The sequence below is a fragment of the Pleurodeles waltl genome, chromosome 1_2 (genome assembly GCF_031143425.1).
Source record: "Pleurodeles waltl isolate 20211129_DDA chromosome 1_2, aPleWal1.hap1.20221129, whole genome shotgun sequence".
In the NCBI taxonomy this organism is placed as follows: Eukaryota; Metazoa; Chordata; class Amphibia; order Caudata; family Salamandridae; genus Pleurodeles; species Pleurodeles waltl.
In genome coordinates this window covers 628651965-628677785 of record NC_090437.1, presented here as the reverse complement: position 1 = coordinate 628677785, position 25821 = coordinate 628651965, and the positions used below count along the sequence as shown (strand labels likewise).

The window sequence follows — 25821 nt, the reverse complement described above, 5'->3', positions numbered from 1 at the left end:
TTCAGTAGCTACTCCTAACCTAGAGTAGATTAGCTCCTAGAACAGCTAGGAGAATCCCAGTACATTTCCATGATCAGTGCCACAAGGAGACACTGCCAGATTTCACTCCACCCTGAAGGAAAAGACCACTTCGGCCTCTCCTTATGGTCTTTTCCAGTGTTCCATACTCCCTTTTGGTTTGTGTTGCACCTACCACATTTTTACATTTGATGAACCAAGTCATTGAGCATCAATGAATATTTGCCTACCTATATCTCAGTGATGCCATCCTCTTCAGTAAAACCCGGGAAGACCATTTAAAACATCAAATAACAATATTGCTGACTCTAGAAAGTGCTGGCCTCACATTGATGCCAAAAAGTCCAATTTAACCACAATAAAGTCAGATATCTCAGGGTCCTTCTAGGAAATGAAGAAATGAAGTGATAAGAGTCTGGAGCAGAAAAGGTGAAGGCAATAAATTCTATTTCTTTCCCACAAAATGAGAGAAATGAAGCATTCTTGGGACTCGTGGTATACTATAGAAGTTTTGATCTTAATTCTAGACTCTCACCCCCCACTAACACATGCTGAAAAAACAACCAGGAAGAATGTCTATCACCCATCCCATATAGCACTCCATTCATTTAACAGCTTAAAAGCTGAACTCTTATCCAAGTCAGTATTGTGATCTCCTCATTTCAAAACAGTCTTTATCCTGCAGACTGGTACCTCTGATATCTGCTTTGTTGCTGTCTAGCCTCAAGTAAACAACCACAATTTTCATTCCAGAGGAAACTATTCCATAGGGAGCAAAAACAGTATTGAAAAATGTCTTGCAATTTAGTGGCCGTAGAAAAGTTGCGATATTATCTAGTAAGTCGTAACTTTATAAAGGCCATGCCCCACTCACCGGGCTGAGTCGCAGTATCAAGAACGACCCCTCAGTTTTAAGGTGGATCTTGTCCCTTCAGCCCTATCAATTCAAAGTGGGCCTACTGGAAATGGAAAGAACAGGTTAATGATTTCCTTTCAAGGTATCCCTCAAATGTACCCAATCAGCAATAACTTAAGGGAAGGGAAATATGAAGGGATAGAAGACTTAACCTTCTCTGGTGATCCAACCTTGTTAAGTGCTCCCCAGGAACATAGGGAACAAAAAAAATGAAGTGAAAAGCGAGAAAGGACTACAGAAGAGGAAACGAGAAGAAACTATAGAAACAGAAAAGAAACTTCTGTAATTTCTCATTCAGGATTGGGATTAGGAAGATAGAAACTGAGGAGAGGGATCTTGAAGCAAGTAAGGGTCCGGAAGGAGTACGCTTGAGGACTTAAAATGCCAGATAGGAACTGAACTTGTGGCCAAAAGGAGATGGCTGTGATGAGCCAAGTGGACATCCCGACGATAGGGGGGAGGCTCCACCACTGCCTGCAGTGCCTCCCAACCACTTGCAGAACTGGAGGAATGCTCGGATCCGGCCAAATTCATGAAGGAGCGTGGCTCAGCCAGGTGGGTCAATGTTTCCACAAGTGGAGACGCGCAGTGAGGTATGGAAGGGATATGGGTTGCAGGACCAAAAGCGAAACCATATGAGGTAAGAGCAAGCCAAAGCTTGCCAAGAGAAAGATGGTTTCTCCCCCCCCCTCCAAATTATTAAGGGCTTTTGTTGGGTTAAAACTCACAACACCTATCTCAGTGTAGTAATCCTTAAAAGGTGGCGCATCACGTTATGTTAAAAGAAAGGGCAAAAAAAGCGATTTTTTTTGTTGCGAAAATTCAATATATAATTTGCTTTTGTCCCAGTGGTGATGGCTGGCAACATGTAGTAACCACGAGAAAGGGCTATGCAGACTAAAGAAAATAGGTCAGGAGGTAAAAATAGGCAAAAGAGCGTACCCCTAAACAAAATCACTTGCCTGTGGGCTTTTGTCTTCTATTCCACCCACCCACCCCCCAACCTAAGGCACCCAGGTCCAAAGTGGTGGAAAGCTGTGAAGAGGACAAACTTCATTTCAAACAGTTGAGAAAACTGTAATTTACTCTAGACCCTGACCCGTCTTATGCTCAGGAAAATGATATTGTTTAACCTGAGATGAGGCAATAAAAGTCCTTTAACCAACAAAGCAATATTACACATTACTCAGTTACAACCTTCACTAATTTTGATACACTTGTAGATAGCAATGTTTTTAGCTTTTCCTGAATCTTGGACTGCCTTCCTTGTTACCATTGAGAGTCCAGTTTTAAAAGAGTTGTTCAATTTGGGTCCAATAATAGTGTGACCCCCATGGCTCAAGTGGTAAATGATTCCTTATTACAGTTGGAGCACAGTAATCCTTGGCTGCATTTTGACTACTTGAATTGGAACTCACACCCCTTCGCCAATTTTTTCAACGCATAGGGTAGTGTTCATAGACTGGAAAAGAAAGGTGCAACCAATATTTATTATTTGGCAAGCGAAAGAACACTGCATAAACTCTCAAAACTCTTACTCTGTCAAGCCTTTCTAGATAAGAATCAATTCATTATCATCCAATAACCATTTGAATCAACAGAACTGAAAAATGAATTGTAAGGAAATGCCTCCTTGGCATGGTTACCCCCTGACTTTTTGCCTTTGCTGATGCTATGTTTTGAATTGAAAGTGTGCTGAGGCCTGCTAACCAGGCCCCAGCACCAGTGTTCTTTCCCTAACCTGTACTTTTGATTCCACAATTGGCACACCCTGGCATCCAGATAAGTCCCTTGTAAGTGGTACCCCTGGTACCAAGGGCCCTAATGCCAAGGAAGGTCTCTAAGGGCTGCAGCATGTCTTATGCCACCCTGGAGACCCCTCACTCAGCACAGACACACTGCTTGCCAGCTTGTGTGTGCTGGTGAGAACAAAACGAGTAAGTCGACATGGCACTCCCCTCAGGGTGCCATGCCAGCCTCTCACTGCCTATGCAGGTATAGATAAGTCACCCCTCTAGTAGGCCTTACAGCCCTAAGGCAGGGTGCACTATACCATAGGTGAGGGCACCAGTGCATGAGCACTGTGCCCCTACAGTGTCTAAGCAATACCTTAGACATTGTAAGTGCAGGGTAGCCATAAGAGTATATGGTCTGGGAGTCTGTTTTACACGAACTCGACAGCACCATAATGGCTACACTGAAAACTGGGAAGTTTGGTATCAAACTTCTCAGCACAATAAATGCACACTGATGCCAGTGTACATTTTATTGTAAACTACACCCCAGAGGGCACCTTAGAGGTACCCCCTGAAACCTTAACCGACTATCTGTGTAGGCTGACTGGTTCCAGCAGCCTGCCACAACCGAGACATGTTGCTGGCCCCGTGGGGAGAGTGCCTTTGTCACTCTGAGGCCAGTAACAAAGCCTGCACTGGGTGGAGATGCTAACACCTCCCCCAGGCAGGAGCTGTCACACCTGGCGGTGAGCCTCAAAGGCTCACCCCTTTGTGCCAGCACCGCAGGACACTCCAGCTAGTGGAGTTGCCCGCCCCCTCCGGCCACGGCCCCCACTTTTGGCGGCAAGGCCGGAGAAAATAATGAGAAAAACAAGGAGGAGTCACTGCCCAGTCAGGACAGCCCCTAAGGTGTCCTGAGCTGAAGTGACTCTAACTTTTAGAAATCCTCCATCTTGCAGATGGAGGATTCCCCCAATAGGATTAGGGATGTGACCCCCTCCCCTTGGGAGGAGGCACAAAGAGGGTGTACTCACCCTCAGGGCTAGTAGCCATTGGCTACTAACCCCCCAGACCTAAACACGCCTTTAAATTTAGTATTTAAGGGCTCCCCTGAACCTAAGAATTTAGATTCCTGAAACTACAAGAAGAAGAGGACTGCTGAGCTGAAAAACCCCTGCAGAGGAAGAACAGAAGACACCAACTGCTTTGGCCCCAGACTCACCGGCCTGTCTCCTGCCTTCCAAAGAAACCTGCTCCAGCGACGCTTTCCAAGGGACCAGCGACATCTGAATCCTCTGAGGACTGCCCTGCTTCGAGAAAGACAAGAAACTCCCGAGGACAGCGGCCCTGCTCCAAAAGAACTTCAACTTTGTTCCAAGTAGCAGATTTAAAGACCCCTGCAACTCCTCGCAAGAAGCGTGAGACTTGCAACACTGCACCCGGCGACCCCGACTCGACTGGTGGAGAACCAACACCTCAGGGAGGACCCTCCGGCAACTCCAAGACTGTGAGTAACCAAAGTTGCCCCCACAGCGACGCCTGCAGAGGGAATCCCGAGGCTCCCCCTGACCGCGACTGCCTGAACTCCACTTCCCGACGGCTGGAAAAGACCCTGCACCCGCAGCCCCCAGCACCTAAAGGAACAGAACTCCTGTGCAGGAGTGACCCCCAGGAGGCCCTCTCCCTTGCCCAGGTGGTGGCTACCCCGAGGAGCCCCCCCCTTGCCTGCCTGCAACGCTGAAGAGATCCCTTGATCTCTCATAGGAAACCATTGAAAACCCGACGCGTGTTTGCACACTGCACCCGGCCGCCCCCGCGCTGCTGAGGGTGTACTTTTTGTGCTGACTTGTGCCCCCCCCCGGTGCCCTACAAAACCCCCCTGGTCTGCCCTCCGAAGACGCGGGTACTTACCTGCTGGCAGACTGGAACCGGGGCACCCCCTTCTCTCCATTATAGCCTATGTGTTTTGGGCACCTCTTTGACCTTTGCACCTGACCGGCCCTGAGCTGCTGGTGTGATAACTTTGGGGTTGCTCTGAACCCCCAATGGTGGGCTACCTTGGACCAAAAACTGAAACCTGTAAGTGACTTACTTACCTGTTAAAACTAACATTATTTTACCTCCCCCAGGAACTGTGAAAATTGCATTGTGTCCACTTTTAAAACAGCTTATTGTGTTTTATGTAAACAGTATACATGCTAATATAATGATTCAAAGTTCCTAAAGTACTTACCTGCAATACCTTTCAAATGAGATATTACATGTAGAATTTGAACCTGTGGTTCTTAAAATAAACTAAGAAAATATATTTTTCTATAACAAAACCTATTGGCTGGATTTGTCTCTGAGTTTGTGTTCCTCATTTATTGCCTGTGTGTATGTACAACAAATGCTTAACACTACTCCTTTGATAAGCCTACTGCTCGACCACACTACCACAAAATAGAGCATTAGTATTATCTCTTTTTGCCACTATCTTACCTCTAAGGGGAACCCTTGGACTCTGTGCATACTATTCCTTACTTTGAAATAGTGCATACAGAGCCAACTTCCTACATGAATTATGTGAAAAAGATAGTTGCCGCTTTAGGCTCTTGATCAAAAGAACCTCTATACATGTGGATTATCACACAATCAAATAGACCTTACAGTAGGCTCTTATACAAGAATGTAAACCCTTGTTAAACGAGACCAGGGTTTTAGATTAGGCGACCTGAGAATTGTCTTGAAATTAATGCAAACTATTATTAACCATGTTCAGATTTTTCAAGTTGGACTGTAGAACGTCTTTTCTTTTTTCAAAGATAGCTGTTCATGCTGGATAGTTCCTCCTTTGAGAATATTGTGTGCTTGTTTTCCTTGGAGTTTGGTGGCTTTAGGCTCTGGACTAATTTATTTTCTCCTACCATGAGAAAAGATACGTTGTTGCACTCTGCACTACAGCAGTGTACATGCAGTTGAGTTCTTGCACTTCCCGTTCATGACCCTTCAAGAGCAATGTTGTGCAAAGACCCTGTTGTCCGCTCTAGGCTTGGCCTTCCTCATTGAAGGTTGGTGCTGGCCACAGATTGGCATATTTCTTCATTGACAGGAGAACTGCAGGTAATGACTCCAAGACAAGTTATTTGTGAGTCTGGGCTGAAGCTATATGGATTCCCAGCTATCTAAATTCAAAGGTAAAGTATTAAGTCAGCATTTCATGGTTCCATTTAAATTTCTGAGGAGTATTAATCAATTTGAAATTATTCTAAACAGATTAATCTCGGGATGATTATTATGAAGCACCTGTTTTTTTTTTTTTTGTTTTTTTTTAATCCTCCTCATAATTTGAGTTTTTTGTTTTGTTTGGGGACGCCATTATAAATATCAGATTTTGCTGTATTTTTCCCCTTACATTTACATTGGAATCCACTTTCCTGGTTTCTTTATTTTTTGTAATATTGACGGAGAGCTACTTTTGAGGACCACTGTGCCTTAATCTGTTCACAAATAGCCTCCTACGTAAATAATACCATTGTCTTACTTTTTCCCTTAATCCTATTTATTTTCTGTAACACTCTTTAATTAGCTTAAAGTATGGTTTTGTGGTTCTATGGCTGCAGCTTTTTTATGAATTGTTCAGTTAGTTTTGTTTATCTTAAAAAAAGTCTGTATTTTACATTTGCAATACTTACGATTTTTTCTGACTCTTTTATTTCATGGTATAAAGCACTATTTAGTTGAATGGTAATGAGCACCTTGACCTTTCATAACTAGACATTCACAGTTCATGTCTAATGACTTTTTTTCAGATCTGATTCAAGACTGGTCCAGTGACAATGCTCCTGATATTTTCTCATTTGTGCCTTACACTTGGAATTTAAAAATAATGTTTCATCAGTTTGAAATGATTTGGGCAGCAAATCAACATAACTGGGTTGACTGTTCAACAAAACAGCAAGAGAATGGTAAGAACATCATTTAAAGTATTCAGATAAGTGTTAAGTTAGCCAAAAATGCGACCTCCCCCACAGCCCCCGTGATGTGAAATATGCTTGTTATAAACTTTAAATACATTACTGTATACTGGTACTTACCGGCTTATTCTGGAGAGAATGACTTCAGACTTTTATTAGAATTTCATCAGATCTTCAAGATCAGGTATATCAGCACCTACTAATTTGCTTTCCAAAGTTAATTATGGAATGATTTCAAACACAGCCTGAGCTGATTCCAGGATTCTTTACTGTTTTTCTAATTTTAGAAAGAGGGAAGGCATAACCAGATAGGTGCAAAGAACTTGAATTCAGTTATAAATATGGCATTTCCACCCAAAATGCTACATACCTTTCTAAAATCAGTACATTTGTTCATATGCTATGAAATTAGTACATAAATGGATGGCAATTGTGATTTGCGAGATGTAGAAAAGCATAGCATTATATTTATTTTATATAAAAAAATGTTACAAAATTGACTGAGGCCTGGGACCCAAGAACAGGACAGTTTGTTGAGAAGTGCTCACTGCGAAGATGGATTAGCTCTACAGTTTGGCGGTGGCCCAGACAGAGCAGCTGCTGCTGCTGGTCGGTGGCGGAATTAGACACAGCCTGCAAGCAGGACGGGGGCCCGCTGGGATCCATTGGCCGGAAAGGCCGCGCGTGCAGTGGGACCCGGCTGTCAGACGAGAGTTTAGGACACAGAGCTCTGGGACCGGTGGCAGGAGAGTGCGGGAGAGGCTCGTGGCTGCGTGGCCTGGAGGGGACGAAGAGGTGGCTGTAGAGGGGACCACTTTGGTCGGACTACCGCCATTGTCCACATGCGTGGACTAGACTGATGAGTCAGACACTGTGCATATTGGCCCGGTACATCAGTAAACAACTGAATACCGCTCTCAAACTCGCTAGCCGCAGTTAACAGTAGGCCCTAAAGAGATAGGAAACAACTGCGGTGAGGAACAGATATCGGACCCTTCCCCCACCCCCACCCCTCCCATAGCAGAGACACAAGCGGAAACCTCGCGTTCAGGGTGGCGGACATGGGGAAATCAGATGCCAGACAAGCAAAATTACCATTGGGGCAAAAACGCCCAGGGTGCAACCAGACACCATGGATGACGAGACACCTACGCAGCCAGACCCGGGGAAGGCCTCAGAAATGGGGGAGATGAAAGCTCTCCTAATTACAATGCAATCTAGTCTCACTTCAGTTGACACTAAGATGGACAATATCAATGCCAGGTTGGACCTGCTAAATAATAAACTAGAGGGACATGCCGGTTGCATATCAGAGGCTGAACAACGTGTTTCCAAGATCGAAGACACAGTGAAAGCTAAAAGTGAACAGCTGCTGCAAATGGACAAAATCTTAAAGATCATTGTGAACAAAAATGAGGACCTGGAAGTAAGGTCCAGAAGCAATAATTTACGCATAGTGGGTATACCGGAATCCACAGATACTGGGTGTATGGAATAGTATGTGGAACGCTTGCTTACTACACTGTTTGGAACTGAGGCCTACTCCAAGATTCTTGTGGTGGAGAGAGTGCATAGAGCCCTGGCAAAGAGGCTGCCACCGGGGGCTTCACCCAGACCAATAATCGCACATTTGCTTAACCATAGAGACAGGGACACCACACTGAGACTAGGTCGGGAACGCCACCCTCTACGGTTCGATGGTAATGAGATATGGATCTACCCAAACTTCACAATAGCAGTGCAGGAGGCTCGAAAAAAAATACACCACCATTAAGCAGAAACTGAGACAAGCAAATATCACTTATGCAGTGTTGCACCCAGCCCGCCTAAAGATCGGACATAAGAGAAAATACTTAATTTTTGCATCACTCTAACAGGCTAGTGAATACCTGAAACGGCACAGTGAGAGGGAATCGCTGCGAAGTTGCACTCGATCTGAATCAAAAATGGAATCTGCCCGGTCGGACCAGGACTGAGCTTGCAGGGTTCGGACAGCACGACCCACGGCAAAGGAGGGGAGTAGCTCGCCTGTGGGGAACAGGGAGAAGAGCCATACTTACCCACCCCCAACACCTAATGACTGTGGCTTGAGAGGGAAATCAGGTAAACCATAACATACTGGAGATGACAGATGGCTAACAAGCTGTGGCCTTCCCTGGGCCTAACATAAGAATACCGGGCATCCTCCTTCTCTCTAGGGAAGACCTCCGTGCGACCCTCTGGCAGACCCCAAAAGGGAAACACCCAATCACCCTTAGAGATTCAATGGTTAAAGTTGGTAATAATGGTTTGGGATTTCAAAGTGAGGGTTATACTTGACTGAATTGGGCCGTCACTGTGGGGGGGGGGGGGTGGGAGCTCAGTTGTTACCCACTGCTGCACCACTACACACCCCAATCACACGCATCAGGTATTCATAACAGGCTATGCCCAGCGACCCCACCAGCGCATATCCACCACATTAGATGACAGACTGTAGAGCGGGAGTCCAGCCTCCTAGTACTGGCTATACGCTAAACTGCCTTACATGGAACGTGCAGGGATTGGGAGACCTGCTTAAGAAGAGACACATATTAGCATACTTAGACAGACACATGCACTTAGCACTGCTACAGGAGACACACTTTGCACCTGGTGCACAGATCCCATTTGTGCCACGATGGGCATCAGATAGACAAGTCACCGCTTGCTATTCTTATTCTCATAGCACCGCAATTCTAATACACAAAGGCAACCCTGTACATTACTTAAGGCGCTGGAAAATAATCCACAGGGGAGATACACTATCCTCTGGGGCAGACTAGCGTAGCGTTCGATCACAATAGTTAAATGCTTTGCGCCAAACGTTGATGACCGCTCTTTTTTTATACAATCTGGAAACGTGATCGACATAGGACCGAAATATTTACTATGGGAAGGACACTTTAACCTGGTCATAGACTTCCTCATGGATAAAGGAACAAGGACAGCCCACTACCGCAACAAAGCGGCAGAGCGCCTACGTGCAGACATAGCGGCACATGGCGTGGTGGATGGCTGGCGCTGGCACCCACTTGATAAGGAGGGCACATTTTACTCTGCCGTACACTCTAGGTGGTCCAGGTTGGACTATTGGTTTATGTAAGGAAATGCCTCCTTGGCATGGTTGCCCCCTGACTTTTTGCCTTTGCTGATGCTATGTTTACAATTGAAAGTGTGCTGAGGCCTGCTAACCAGACCCCAGCACCAGTGTTCTTTCCCTAACCTGTACTTTTGTATCCACAATTGGCAGACCCTGGCATCCAGATAAGTCCCTTGTAACTGGTACTTCTAGTACCAAGGGCCCTGATGCCAAGGAAGGTCTCTAAGGGCTGCAGCATGTCTTATGCCACCCTGGAGACCTCTCACTCAGCACAGACACACTGCTTGCCAGCTTGTGTGTGCTAGTGAGGACAAAACGAGTAAGTCGACATGGCACTCCCCCCAGGGTGCCATGCCAGCCTCTCACTGCCTATGCAGTATAGGTAAGACACCCCTCTAGCAGGCCTTACAGCCCTAAGGCAGGGTGCACTATACCATAGGTGAGGGTACCAGTGCATGAGCATGGTACCCCTACAGTGTCTAAACAAAACCTTAGGCATTGTAAGTGCAGGGTAGCCATAAGAGTATATGGTCTGGGAGTCTGTCAAACACGAACTCCACAGCACCATAATGGCTACACTGAAAACTGGGAAGTTTGGTATCAAACTTCTCAGCACAATAAATGCACACTGATGCCAGTGTACATTTTCTTGCAAAATACACCCCAGAGGGCACCTTAGAGGTGCCCCCTGAAACTTAACCGACTGTCTGTGTAGGCTGACTAGTTCCAGCAGCCTGCCACACCAGAGACATGTTGCTGGCCCCATGGGGAGAGGGCCTTTGTCACTCTGAGGCCAGTAACAAAGCCTGCACTGGGTGGAGATGCTAACACCTCCCCCAGGCAGGAGCTGTGACACCTGGCGGTGAGCCTCAAAGGCTCACCCCTTTGTCACAGCCCAGCAGGGCACTCCAGCTTAGTGGAGTTGCCCGCCCCCTCCGGCCACGGCCCCCACTTTTGGCGGCAAGGCTGGAGGGAACAAAGAAAGCAACAAGGAGGAGTCACTGGCCAGTCAGGACAGCCCCTAAGGTGTCCTGAGCTGAGGTGACTCTGACTTTTAGAAATCCTCCATCTTGCAGATGGAGGATTCCCCCAATAGGGTTAGGATTGTGACCCCCTCCCCTTGGGAGAAGGCACAAAGAGGGTGTACCCACCCTCAGGGCTAGTAGCCATTGGCTACTAACCCCCCAGACCTAAACACGCCCTTAAATTTAGTATTTAAGGGCTACCCTGAACCCTAGAAAATTAGATTCCTGCAACAACAAGAAGAAGGACTGCCTAGCTGAAAACCCCTGCAGAGGAAGACCAGAAGACAACAACTGCCTTGGCTCCAGAAACTCACCGGCCTGTCTCCTGCCTTCCAAAGAACTCTGCTCCAGCGACGCCTTCCAAAGGGACCAGCGACCTCTGAATCCTCTGAGGACTGCCCTGCTTCGACTACGACAAGAAACTCCCGAGGACAGCGGACCTGCTCCAAAAAGACTGCAACTTTATCCAAAGGAGCAGCTTTAAAGAACCCTGCAATCTCCCCGCAAGAAGCGTGAGACTTGCAACACTGCACCCGGCGACCCCGACTCGGCTGGTGGAGAACCAACACCTCAGGGAGGACCCCCGGACTACTCTACGACTGTGAGTACCAAAACCTGTCCCCCCTGAGCCCCCACAGCGCCGCCTGCAGAGGGAATCCCGAGGCTTCCCCTGACCGCGACTCTCTGAAACCTAAGTCCCGACGCCTGGAAAAGACCCTGCACCCGCAGCCCCCAGGACCTGAAGGACCGGACTTTCACTGCAGAAGTGACCCCCAGGAGTCCCTCTCCCTTGCCCAAGTGGAGGTTTCCCCGAGGAAGCCCCCCCTTGCCTGCCTGCAGCGCTGAAGAGATCCCTTGATCTCTCATTGACTTCCATTGCGAACCCGACGCTTGTTCGAACACTGCACCCGGCCGCCCCCGCGCCGCTGAGGGTGAAATTTCTGTGTGGGCTTGTGTCCCCCCCTGTGCCCTACAAAACCCCCCTGGTCTGCCCTCCGAAGACGCGGGTACTTACCTGCTGGCAGACTGGAACCGGGGCACCCCCTTCTCTCCATTGAAGCCTATGCGTTTTGGGCACCACTTTGAACTCTGCACCCGACCGGCCCTGAGCTGCTGGTGTGGTAACTTTGGGGTTGCTCTGAACCCCCAACGGTGGGCTACCTTGGACCAAGAACTGAACCCTGTAAGTGTCTTCCTTACCTGGTAAAACTAACAAAAACTTACCTCCCCCAGGAACTGTGAAAATTGCCCTAAGTGTCCACTTTTGAAATAGCTATTTGTGAATAACTTGAAAAGTATACATGCAATTGAAATGATTCAAAGTTCCTAATGTACTTACCTGCAATACCTTTCAAACAAGATATTACATGTTAAATTTGAACCTGTGGTTCTTAAAATAAACTAAGAAAATATATTTTTCTATACAAAACCTATTGGCTGGATTTGTCTCTGAGTGTGTGTACCTCATTTATTGTCTATGTGTATGTACAACAAATGCTTAACACTACTCCTTGGATAAGCCTACTGCTCGACCACACTACCACAAAATAGAGCATTAGTATTATCTCTTTTTACCACTATTTTACCTCTAAGGGGAACCCTTGGACTCTGTGCATGCTATTCCTTACTTTGAAATAGCACATACAGAGCCAACTTCCTACAGTTTATATCCCAATCTATGATATCTTGGCTGAGAGAAACTGCACATCTGGCCTGCACATATTCTGACCATTCCCCAGTAACTCTTAAACTAGCAATACCTGAGGTAGCTTCCCCGCTTAGCATCTGGCGTCTGTCCCCAAACATGCTTCTGGATTACCTATTCCACGAGGAACTCAAGAGGGAGATTGTAGAATTCTTCCATAGGAACAAGGATACCGTATCCAAAGTAGGCATTGTATGGGAAGCCTTCAAGGTGACAATGAGAGGTAGCTGCCTGTCAAAGGGCACTGGAGTCCTGCGTGATGTCAGGTCCGCTCTCACTCACATGGCAAAAGAAATAAAAAAATTGGAGACTGCCGTAACTACAATGAGTACTTCTGACATAGCTGGACGCCTGAGGGAAGCATTGACAGACTAGCAGGAAACGGCAGAGCGAGAGGTGTTATTCTGGGGTTAAATACGCACGGGTGCGGGCATACGGAGAGGGGAAAAGGCCAGGAGGGCACTTGCCAATACTATTCGCACGACCCTTTCAGACAACACAATATTGGAGATACGGGACCCATCTGACCGTATACTTAGGGACACTCCACACATACTTAAGGTGTTTGTGTCATAATATGAGCAACTATACTCCTCAACTAAGACTGCAACCCCGGACACAGACCGTTATCTAGAAGATGTGCACTGGCTTGGCTCACCAACTCCCAGAGGGAATTTCTTGCTGCTGAAATGGAGCAGGAGGTCCGGGTGGCCATAATGCAGTTGCAGCCGGGCAAGGCCCCAGGACCTGATGGCATACTAGGCGATTTCTACAAAACCTACACAGCCATACTTATCCTATGGCTGAAAGAGGTATATACTGAGGCTAAACAGAATGGGATACTTCCCCCTCTATGAGAGAGGCCTTGATAATCACATTCCTAAAGCCAAATAAAATGGCCTCCAGTTGCAAATCTTACCGCCCACTATCGCTCATCAATTGCGATACAAAGATCCTGGCAAAAGTCTTAGCTAACCGATTAAGTTTATTAATGAAATTGCTGACCAGACCAATCAGGGTGTGTACCAGGCAGGTCCACATCGCACGACCTGCGCACATTCTTTGCCCTACAACAAAGCATAGACCCTGAAATCCCAGCAGCAGCAATCTTTCTAGATGCCCCAAAGGCCTTTGATTTCCCAGAGTGGGATTATTTAATGATCATGCTGAGACACATGGGTTTCCTGCCAGCATATAGAGACTGGATCTCAACCCGTTGGCAACCCTGCAGATCAACGGAGCCTGCTACAGGTCCTTCCGTTTAGCAAGGGGGACCATGCAGGGATGCCCGCTGTCGCCTCTGCTATTTGCACTCGCAGTGGAGCCTCTGGCTGCCATACTTAGCCAACATCACAATCACTTAGCTATCCGCACACCCAGCAGACATATACTCATCTCATTATATAGTCAGATGACGTAACACTATACCTTAGAAACCCAGCAGAGAGCCTAAATCTCGTACTACGGTAATTTGTAAGATTTGGTCACATGTCTGGTATTCAAATGAACTGGGGAAAATCGCACATTTATCCATTAACTGCAAACACTCTCCGCTTCAGGTCAGACTTTCCCCTCCAGTGGACAGACACAACTCTACACTATCTGGGCATAGAACTTACCCGAGACAAGGAAGAATTAATGTGTTTAAACTATGGGAAGGCACTAGACAATATACAATCCAGCATCACACGCTGGATCACCCTACCCATTTTGATGGCAGGCCGCATCTCGCTAATGAAGATGGTTATACTTCCCAAACTACTCTATTTCTCAATATACCGTTCCCACCAACTAAGCAATTCTTTATACTGTTAAAAACACAAATGATTAGACTGGCATGGGCTGGAAAGCAGCCGCGTTTGAAATGGGAGATTCTTGTTCAATCGTTTTGCCAGTGGGGGCTTTGAGGCCCCTGAACTAGAGCTCTACTGTGACTGTGTACGCAGGCACAGTATGCACATTACTGGTACAAACCTCCCCCTTACATGGCACATCTGGCGATAGAGCAGGGCTACATGGCCCTGCCCCCCCACGCCGCATACCTAAGGCCAGACATGACAATTACTGCTTCCCGAGACTGTACGGGGGCTTGTACCCAAAGAGCCTGGAAAAAGATAGCTAATTATGCAGGGCAGTGCTTATTATATTCTTCGGACATGCCATTTTTTAAACAAGGAGCGGCCTCAATCACATGTGAAACAGCAGGTACGAAATTACAAACAAAGTTAAACATGCTCACATGGGGAGATCTATACAAAGATGCCCACTTTCGGGAAAGAAATGCACTCCCAAACAGTATGCTGCAATCTCCACTGGATAATTTCCTGTACATCTGCCTTAAGCGCAGCATCAGAGACATCACACCGACCATCCCACTGGAGCCGGCCAAGGTTACGTTTCATACATTGCTGCAAGCAGACTCACACGGCACTCAGTTGATACACCCTACCACCGCATGCAGCAAGAACAGCTGATGATTGGTGGGGGTGCAAGGGAGGGTTGGGACGAGGAGCTGCAGCATCCTCTTTCAGACCAACAATGGGTTTATTGCTGTAAACAGACTTGAGAGATCACAGAAAAGCTCCATAAATATGATCTAAGGCCAGATGCAAATAGCGCTAAGTGTGGGATGGAGAATGCGGGTTTCCTACATTTGGCCTGGCTGTGCCCAGTGGTACTGTAATACTGAAAAGAAGTCGAAAAGGCAATTTCCCTCATGATATCCACGGCATTAATGCTTACAACACAGATAGCTCTTCTGGGATATACAGAAGGGCTGGAGGGTGCATACCATAGATACACAAGCCTGTGTCTTTTACTGGCAAAACGAAGGGTGGCATGCAGATGGGGGGAGGAAGGGTGCCAAATTCACAGAATGGCTATCAGACTTGCTATACTATAAAGACTAGCTGGAGGTTTACATGGAGTTGCAGCCATCCGCCTCACATCCTAGGGATATATGGGGACCATTAACCGCATACCTGCTCCAGAGCCCAGACAGTGTGCTATGTGCCCTAACTACAGGTGGTCATGAGCAAAAAGTATAATCATGCTGGAAAATATGAAATGGAGGTGGGGATGTTTAGTCAATGTACTTATTGTTTCATAAATGTGTGTATAACAACAAGCAAAGCAGATACAGGGTGTGGCTTGTGGGAATTTAAATTTGTATTTTATGATTTCCCTTTGGTTTACTTCCACTGTATTTACTGCAAAATTAAAAAATAATCCCCCCCCCCCCCCCCCCCCCAAAAAAAAGCTTTGGTCATCTCTAATGAATATAGCTTGAAATTCACTGGGACTGGCGAATGGTGTCCCAGAGGATGGGTAGCAGTAATTTGAAGGGTCATAGGTTGCAGTGGAATGGGAGAGATATTGAGGTTTATGAAGTGCTGCACTCATGTCAGTATGTAGCAGGAGAGATCCTGGTAGAGATAGGGTGGTGGTCCTATGTAAACCTTTGAAGAAGCATACAAAACATGATGGATGGAATGCTTGAATTAATCTCGCCACTAGTAATCTCACGAGGCAGCATTCCAGTCAAACGTTATTTTGCATTTGCACACCATCCTACCTCAGTTTGGACCCAAACATATGCATATCAGTCTTGAACCTTCTCCAGTAGGAACAGTCCAGCTCGAAATGCCAGGCCAAGCCTTCCATTAACCAGAATACAAGCAACCCAAGATGGGCTCATCAGTTGGGTATAGCTTGGTTCCAGTGGCACAGTGTGCACGGGATCCATGTCTGGGCTTACACATCCCACTTAAGGGCATCACACTGAAGCATAAAAGAATGTGATGGATAGAATGTTTGAATTTATCTCAGCAACTGGTAGTTACTTGTAATCGGACATTTCAGGCTGAATTGTTTGCATTAGCTGGGTCAAGACTGATTTGCATATGGCTTCATCTGAGGTGACAATGTGCAAAATAATGATGGCCTGGAGTGTCGACCCAAGTAGCTACAAGTGGCTGAGATTAATTCAAGCATTTCAACCTTAGTTATTATGCTTAGACTTGGTTCCCGTGCTAATTATGCCTCTAAAACCAGGCTATAACAGACTAATGAACCCTAATGAGGGCGAAACCGGTCTTCAGTTACCTCTACAGCTGAAGTATCTCGGATGTTAGTGGTTCAGTTGGAAGACAAAAACTCACACTTTGAACCGATTTCCCATCTGACCATCAACTCCTGGAACACCTGTGGTCCTTTTCCAGTTGCTGAAGTCCTTTGGTTATTTGGAGGTACAGTCTGCCACCAGATTGTGACTCCAGGCAGCTACCCTGCTGTTAGGAAATGACAAATATCTTTGGCCAATTATGCTAACATCCTGGACCAGGTACACCCAGAGCTGTTAATATATTTTGGCTCCAAGATGTTGCCATAGTGAGAAGAATGCAACAAATCAGTTTGTCCCTCGTCAGGCACTTGACGGTGCAGAAAGTTCAATTCAATTGAAGTGCAGTTTTATTCCTCTTCTGACCACTTTTCTCTGAAGGAAGCCTCATCAACTGGCTTTGAATTCTGGACTTTGGTCCTAGGTCTAACCACTGTTTGTCATGCATTGTCGCAAATCAAGATTGATTCAGAATACTTGAGACAGTTTCATAGTGATGCACTTTCAGCCTCAGGAGGATCCTGTAGTGGCAGGTCCCATGAACATTGCTTGCAGTGGGGGAAGAGGGCAATCTCGCAAATCTTACCAGTTGTCTAAGGGAAAGCAAGTCCCTGAGGATTGATTTTCTCAGTTCTTCTTTAATGTCGATCACATTTTCTAAGTCACTCTTAGTGTGGCCAAAGAAGAGTCCACTACGAATCCAGGAAGGTAAGAATCTGATAGGGCAACAATTCAGAGTTTTTCACAGTAATAACAAAGCCCAGGTTCTTTAAGAGCTCATCAGTTATGCACAGATGGGATCTCTGCTTGAGCTGACACAATCCATCAGAAGCATTTTGTCTGGATTTTCCAGGAGCCTCACCCCTGTACCTGAGGATTTGCGTCAATGGGTTCTGAAGCTTGTTAAAGCCCCACAGATTTAAAGAGATACCAAACTGAATTTTATGAACTTGCACCTTTGTGCTCCCTGGGTGCACTGAAGGAAACCCTTGAGAAATAAGAACAATTCAGAGGATAGCACCCTTTTCCTGCAAATTGGCTACATCCTGGCCTATCAGACATTCCTCCTTCACTGAGAAATGAAGATGGTGAGGCCTCCTCTCCTGTCTTGTAGCTCCACAAAACTGCGACACCCCTTACTGCCTGGGGAACCCAGGGGCCCCCCTGCCAAACGTCTGTACATGAAATATGTCAATCTGCCCCACAGCAATAGATAGGAAAAATGGTGAATCTTTAACTTTGTATCTTCTTGGGTCATTACTAGCTCCTCTCAAGGAGCCCTGATAGCTACTGCCTTGCTCGTAACCTCTTGATACCCCTTAATGGGAAGAAATATTTCTGGTGCTGTCATGGGCTACTTTTCTTTGATTCTTGATCTCTTCTTGAGAGCTCTGACTAGAAATAGGTCTGGTTGAGATGTGCTACCTCAACCACCATCATCATGCAGCTTTGACCCAAATACCTTTTTTAATGGAAGCCTGTGCCTTATCCCGGGAGGTCAAAATAGTGAGTAATTTGCCTTTCTCTATAGAAAAATGATACCCAAACAGACACCTTTGACTTTTTGAGATAGACCATTGTTTCTCTGTAGAGAAGAAGGAAACTAACTATTTGTTTTTCCTCTTCGGCCCTATCAAGGATTTTGTCAGAGGCCTGATGACATGCAATTCTGGCACTTCTTCCATGAACAGGGAATTTGTTTCAAATGTAGCCACCCTGATGTCGATCTCATGCACATATCTTGCCTCTAATGATAGGAGGGACATGTCTCCCTCAGGTATGCACAGACCTCCTTGTCTAAAGGTTTCCTAAATTTGTTCCTGGCATATGCAGCTACTTCCAGAGCTGTAGTCCCACTGTAACCTTTGCAGCCCTGAGGTGGTAAAGGTCATCTTGATAGAACACCTCTTTATCCGAGTCCTTCCCAGTGCAGAGCTTAGGCCGCAAAAGACCAGTGCAATTTGCAGTGAGCCCTAGATGAAGCTGTTGATTGTCCTTCTTTTCTATCCCTTTATCTTCATCAGGGGGCTTCCCCATGCGGAGAACTTCCCTTTCAATGTTCAGGTTGCTTGAAGCTAGGTGTAGCAGCTTCCTGGATCATAGGGAAAGGGTGTGTACATTTTGTAAGGGCGACCTTCCAGAGCCTGTCAAATGCATTAAATTGCCCCAAAGGATATTTTTTTCTTTTTGAGTCTGGAGGCTTCCTGGCTCTGCATTTATTCTCCTTTCTGGTGAAGGGGTTCTCATTGGTATGCCACCAGAAATAGCTGTTGCCTGTTCAGGTGCGTTACAACCTCCTAAAAAGTCCTCCGTACAGAGAAATCTATGGTCTCTGACATTCCCAATTAGGGTGTTCTTCATACTGCCCTTCTCTTAACAGTATCTCCTTTGTAATGAGTTCTATAGCTCGAAAGGGAAAGAATAAAAATTGACTTCTTAAACTCTTCCCTCATGGGAAAAAATAGTATGGACCTCCACTCCCTTCTTACGAAGGTTCCTGCCACACAGTGCCCTTCCACTGAAAATCACTGTCCTTGTAGGAAAGTGCCTCTTAATGAGATGGTTACCCTCCACTTTTTCCCTGGTAGATGATGTGACTTAGATTCAAAGTGCAGTGGGTTCCTTTGTAACCAGGCCAGATTTATTTTCCCAAACTGCACAGTTGTTTCCCCTAATTGGCAAAACCTTTAGCTCCCTCTGTAAGTCCCTACTAGATGATACCCCTGGTACCCAGGGCCTGGGGTACTAAAGAGGGTCCCTAAGGGCTGCAGCACGAATTGTGTCCCCTTAAGGGACCATACACCAAGCACATGCCAGGCTGCCATTGCAGGCTGCGTGTCTTGGTGCAGACAAAAGTGAAAACAGCCTGTGTGTCATGTCCACTAACACTGCATACCATATATGTAAGTCACCCCTTTAGCAGGCCCTACAGCCCTAATGCAGGGTGCATTATATTACATGTGAGGGCATATCTGCATGAGCAGTTATGCTCTTGCTATGTCTTTGTCAATTCTCAGACATAGTGACCAAGGAAGCCATTTTAAATGCATGTGCTGTGCACTGGTCAATACGAGTTCTCCAGCTACATGATTGCTTCACTGAAGATGGGGATGTTTGGTATCAAACATCTTGTATTGGTGAAGTCACACTGAAGCCGTGTTGGATTTACCAATACATGCACCCAGATGGCACCTTTGAGGTGCCCCTTGTAACCCTCCCAGCCTCTGGTGTGCCCATGAACTGGTTTCTGGTAGCCTGCCACCCAAGACCCCATTTTGGTCTCCTCGGATAAGAGCCACCTGCTCTCAGGAGGTCAAGAACCAAAGTGTGACAGGGAAGTCCCCCTCCCACAGATTGACCTGCAGGTTAGCCTTCCTAAGGCGGCAAGCCTCAAAGGGCTGCTGCCTTGAAATGCAAATCTGGCTCCCCTCACAGGAGAGGATGCAAATCCTCCCCCGTCCCTTCCCCCACCCAGAGCCCATTTGACACCTGGACAGGCAGGAAAATTGGTTATCAGGTAGGCGTGCCACCTCCAGGCTAGTACCACCCCTAAGGTGGGCTACTGTGAAGTGGACACCATTTTAAGATGGCATACCTAGGGATTCAGGGACAGGGTTATGCCCACTTCCCAGAGGAAGTGGTCATATAGGGGGGCGAGGTGACCTCAAGGGTCATTAGCCCATTGACTGCTACCCTACACACTCCTAACACCCCTAATTTCAGTATTGAAGAGGAGCTTCCGGCACTAGAGAATCAGAACCCTGCTGACCTAAAGAAGGACACTTCAAAGCCTCAAAAGGCAAGATCTGTGACAGACTTGGTGCCAACGCTGCCAGCCTGCCTGTAGAGTTCAACAATTGTGAAAAAGGCACCTCCGTCCTCAGTCTGCTGAAACATCCAAAAGTCCAGGAAGACTGCCAGCCTTCACCCCAGCAGAAGGAACTCCCATGGAGTAGTGGAGCTGCTCCCGTGCATCTTTACAAGCACCCAAGAACTGCTGAAGAGGACCTTGGATTGCCAAAATTGCCACTGGAGCCTCCTAGCCAATGTTGAAGTGGGCCAACGGTTCTCATCTGGTCTCCAGTCTCTCCAGAGACAAAGTCCGCCATGGGTTTCCCCACTGCAACCTTCATTAGGATCCCTGCAGTCTTTGTGTAGCCCCCATCACCTGCCAAGAGCCCTCTGCATCCAGATGCCCTGGACCAAGGAGAAGGAGGGCCTCAGGTGTCCCTACGTTCCCAAGCATTGCAAGACCTGAGCCCATTCAGTGGCTCACCCAAACTGTATACCTAGTCCTAGCCTCCATAGGAACGCATTGGGCAATCAATACTGTTTTGCACACTGCACCTGGCCTTCCCTTTGCTGCTGAGGGTGCACTGTTGGTGCTGCCTTGCCTACTACTCACCTTAACCCCAGGAAAGTGATCTTGTAAGTCGCTGTACTCTACCTGTTTGCAGAACTTGTTTTTCCTCCTGTTGGACTTTTTGCCTTACGCAGGGTCATCCCCAGTCTTTTTGCCTCCTTCCTCCTGGTTTTTCTGACCTCTCGTTGTTGGCTCTAGGACTCTGAGCACTTTATCACTGCTGACCAGTGCTAAAGTGCAGGTGCTCTCCCATCTAAAGTTGGTATGATTGGCTTATACCTAATTGGCATATTTAATTTACCTATAAGTCCCTTGTACAGTGGTATCTCTATACCCAGGGCCTGTAAATTAAATACTACTAGTGGGCCTGCAGCGCTGCTTGCGCCACCCACTGAAGTAGACTTTCAAACCTGTCTCAGGCCTGCTAGCGCAGGGCCTGTGTGCTCAGTTTTCTGCCACAGGGACCTGGCATCTAAACTTACTTGCCAGGCCCAGAACTCCCCTTTTACTACATGTAAGTCACCCCTAAGGTACGCCCTAGCTAGCCCTATGGGCAGGGTGCCATGTATGTAGAAAGGCAGGACATGTGCCATATTGCATGGCCTGTCCTGATAGTGACAAACAGCCTAACTTGGTGTCTCACTGCTGTGAGTGCTGCCTTCTCATAGGATTGCATTAGAAATGCCCTGCCTTATGTGTAAGGGGTATTGTCTGATTTATGAGGGGTAGCGTAGGCGTGTTTGGTATGGTTGTGATGGTGGTAATAAATACTGCTTACTGGTGTGGGTGTATTTTTTATTACTATCACAGAAATGCCACTTCTAGAAAGTGCGCATTTATCTGTACTTATAACTCTGGTGTTTTGCAGCTTGACTCCAATCCACGTCTGGGCAGAGTGACAGTTGGGGCTTTGTGCATACTTTTCAGACAGCCTGTACACAGGGAGGGTGGAGGTGTCACAGAGGTGCATCTGCATACTGAATAGTCTTCCTTTGCTGAGAGAAGGGAGAGGCGGGGCACACCTGCATTTGTAAAGACTGTGCCCTGGCCTCACACAATAGTCGTTAACGCCCCACTGATGTTTGGAGCCTGTGCTGAAAAGAGAGAGGGGCACTCCCAGAACCAGTTGCAACCGTCTGGAACCTCCTCTCCCTACCATTGTAAAACACTGTAAGAACTGACTATAAGTACAGGGGAATTTTCCCTACAATTTGGAGACTCTTGGAATCATCTTGGAACTGGACACCAAAGGCTGAAAGGACTCACCAGGAACCGCCATGGACTGCTGCTGCTGTGCTGACCTGTGACCCGCCTGGTCACTGTGAAGGACTTGCCACTTGCTGCCTTTCCCTTGTGCTGGCCTGTAGCTGGGCCCTCCACCTGAGGACCTTGTCTTAAGATTCTGCTCCCCTGCATCCCTTTCTTCACGAGGGGTGCTTCTCCGTGGTTGCGGCTGCCATAGCGCTGATTGCCGCGCGCGCTTATGGAGCCTTGGGAGCTCGTAGGCTCCTTGATGCATTGTGCCCCTTTAAATAAGATCACCGCAGCGGCCCAGGAAGCTGGAAGAACACTCGCGCACCGCATCGGGTGCAGGCAAGTGTCTGCTCGGGCCCCAGGAGGGGTCCGATCTTCTTGTGGCTTCACGGCAGGACCAGGGGAAGGCGCTCCTACTTAAGTGCAAGTTTGTGTAGCTAGTAAAAGTCCCTCTATGTTCCTTTCCTTGGTCTACGTTGGTCCAAAATGCAGAGTGTAGCTGCCATGGGTTTGATCATTGCCAAAGTTGATCTCAAATGTGAGAAATATATCTGCATCTGGAATCCACTGTATGACTATGTTACGGTGATCATAAGTCCTACAGCTGTCTGATGCATTTGAGGGGTTCATTCACGTGACTGGTTTCACCCCACATTTGGGTTCTTCTTAGCATGTTTGTGTTGTTTGCTTCCCTAGCAGGAGCAACCCCAGCCACAGATTCGTAACCAAACAGCCTGGGAGCACCTGTAAATGTACTCTGAAAAAGGTAGAAGTATGTATGCTTGTAGGATGTCAAAGAAAAGGAAATGCACCATTTTTTCATTAGGAGTTAGTGGCATGTTTTTCTCCTCCAGTGGTTCCCTGTGGAGGGAAAAAAGAAAACGTGTTAATGCACAGTTCTGTTGTGCTTACTCTGTTTACTAGCAAAGAGGAGTGGAAAGTGTTCCGCAAATCTCCCCAGATTGTAGGAATAGAATTCGATTTTTTTTTCTCCAGTTTAACATATCCGCACCTATGTTTTAGCTGTACCAATAGGCATAGTAAAAGCAACAGCTTATTAATCAGCAGAGCGTATGTTCTGTTTCAGTGTGATCATTTCTCACAGGTGTAAAATTTTATAACATACTTTTCCATGGTTGGTGTGCCTCATAAATCCAATTATCCTGTTACGAGAAAATCCACTTATCCTTTTGGTGTGATGCAGTGAGGTAACAAATTATGGACGCATTATCATGAGATCAGAAATTGGTTAATATCGCGGAAAACCTTGGTGGAAAGCAGACTCTTGATACCACCGGCAGTCTTCATTGGACTGCTAGGTCGGAGATGCTAATATCTGGCCCGGCTGTCCAACCACCCTGGCGGTACAGGCAGGGTTGTGGCAGGTTGGCAGAGGCCAACCCGCCACCACATAATGTGGCGGTCTTCACCGCCGGCCCATCGGCGGTCTTTGGACTGCCAGGGTCATAATGTGGGCCACTGTTTCAAATAGGGAACAGCTGCTAGCCCAATTGTCTGCTTAATGGAGGTTCCTAATAAAGTGAAAATAGAAAATGCTGGTACTTTTTCAGAAAACCAGAACAAGGAACACTCAGCACTATCTTCTGCTAACGCAAACAATATTTACTAACATCTACACTAGAAGTGGAGGGAGTAAAAGAAGCTTTAAGACTTTGGACATCCAAGGTAACGAGGTTGCTTGCTGACGTAACTTGTGCCTGATAACTATGGTTTTCATCTTCTGGTTTGGATGGAGGGAAGAATGGAACTCCAGGCTAAAAATTCCTAACTTAAAAAAACTGTTCCTGTGGTTATCAAAAGTAGGAAACTTAAATGTAGAGAATTGGAATCCTCTTAAAAGCCTGAAGTTCATCAGATGCTGCAGAGTCAAGGGCGTTATGAATTGATACTATATGATAAAGGATACCCCACCCTGCAATTAAAGAACGGGGCCTTTATTTTTTGTGAGTCAATAATTGTTGAATGAAACTTCAGATGGCTTGGTTATGCAAATTAAAGATTGATAGCAATTGCAGAAGTAATGTTTGGTAGGTGACGTTTTAGTTTACTGCAGTGTACCACCAGGTTGGGTTTCTAGGGTATTGTATCTTATTTACTTTTGAGCAGAGTTAATCGATTTAACAAATTGTTAATTTCAAGTATATTTTAATATGAAGTTGGATATATTACATGAACTCATTTAGAAAAATAAAACCTTTCTTTAAAAAGTAATTTTCAAATAGTTACTGCATTTTTATGTTACTATTTACTCAAAATCCCATAGGGGCACTCTTTTTACATGTGTCGTACGTTTTCTCTTACCATAGTGTGTTACTGAGTATTTCATCACGGGCCATCCTGCAAAAATGTAAATTGTCTGTGCTCAAAATAAATACTTAAAAAGGCTAATCTTAGATTTATTAGATGTATTGTAGCTGAACTGACCTCTTTTTGTTTATTCCCTCTCTTAGTGTATCTAGCAGCCTGTGGAGATACGCTAAATATTGAGTTTCCCCTTCCTTTCACGGACTTTGTCCCAACTACTTGTAATACCAGATTTTCTTTACGGGTATGTCCAGTTGTTTGTGTATAAATCATATTCAAATTGACAGTGACAAAAATGCTGCTAATTCTTTTGCATATTCCGAAATGTTATTGATATCTTGATTTGTCATTTATGCATACGGCAGCAAAAACACTGTTATTAAAGCAGCCATTCTCTACACCCCACACACCTCTTTACTTCTGTGGAGTACATGAAAATTATTTTATCAGTCCTTTACGCTTGTTGAAGTAGTGTTCATGTGCATGGCCAGTTTCTTTTGTTTAATTGTTCCATATTACATTTTGCATATTTAATACAACTCCAATATTTCTGAGCCCATGGTTGTAGCTTGGCAGTATTTTGTTGCTGCAGTACAATATATTGGTCATGTAAACCAGTTTTTGTTGGACATCAGTACAGCATGAAGAAAAACAATAAATCCCCAGACCAGACCTGTGCACCCCAGACTGCTGTATGGGTGTTTACCTAGATTGAAATTTTAGGCATACATCAAATATGTAGTGTATTAATTTGTGTGTGGCCCACTATTAAGACACACATCCCTGACCACATTCACTTTTCACCGACATGGCCTACCTGAGATGTGTGGCCTACATGTTGACATGTGACTGTTTCTGATGGAGATCAGATTTATCTTCATGGGGGCTTCTCAGTTTTGCCAGATATGGAAGGCAGTATGGCATCCCATTCATTATTTGTAAACCCTGGACCTTTTATTCTTTGTTCCAGTACAATAACTGATACTTCAGCAGTAGCCCACTTTTGCACACCTTATAACCATGTTTAGACCTCCCTTTGCTTTCCAGTTCATGGCTATGTTTCTTTTGGCTAATACCAAGGCAAAACAACCACAAAGAGTTCCTGCTACCTATGTCCTGTAAAGACCCTTTGATCAGATGAAAAGGAACACCTACTTAGTTTTTAGAAAAACTCTCACCCACTAACATCAGTTAGTGGCACGTGTAGGAAGCCAGGTTTTTTGCAGGTTGTCCTTCCACAAACTCCTCTCCCCCAATTTTTGCCCCCACTTGAACTGCTAGA

General features: G+C 46.1%; 1 protein-coding gene across 20 annotated transcripts in view; it reads left to right on the top strand.

Moving 5' to 3' along the window:
- Nucleotides 1-25821, top strand: part of BLTP1 (bridge-like lipid transfer protein family member 1) — a 1779540-nt gene that overhangs the window by 304912 nt on the left and 1448807 nt on the right. For all 20 annotated transcript variants that reach the window (XM_069242474.1, XM_069242454.1, XM_069242518.1 and 17 more), the window contains 2 exons: nucleotides 6462-6617; nucleotides 24686-24783. In XM_069242474.1, coding sequence (XP_069098575.1) covers nucleotides 6462-6617; nucleotides 24686-24783 — 254 coding nt within the window. The remainder of the gene's footprint in view (nucleotides 1-6461; nucleotides 6618-24685; nucleotides 24784-25821) is intronic.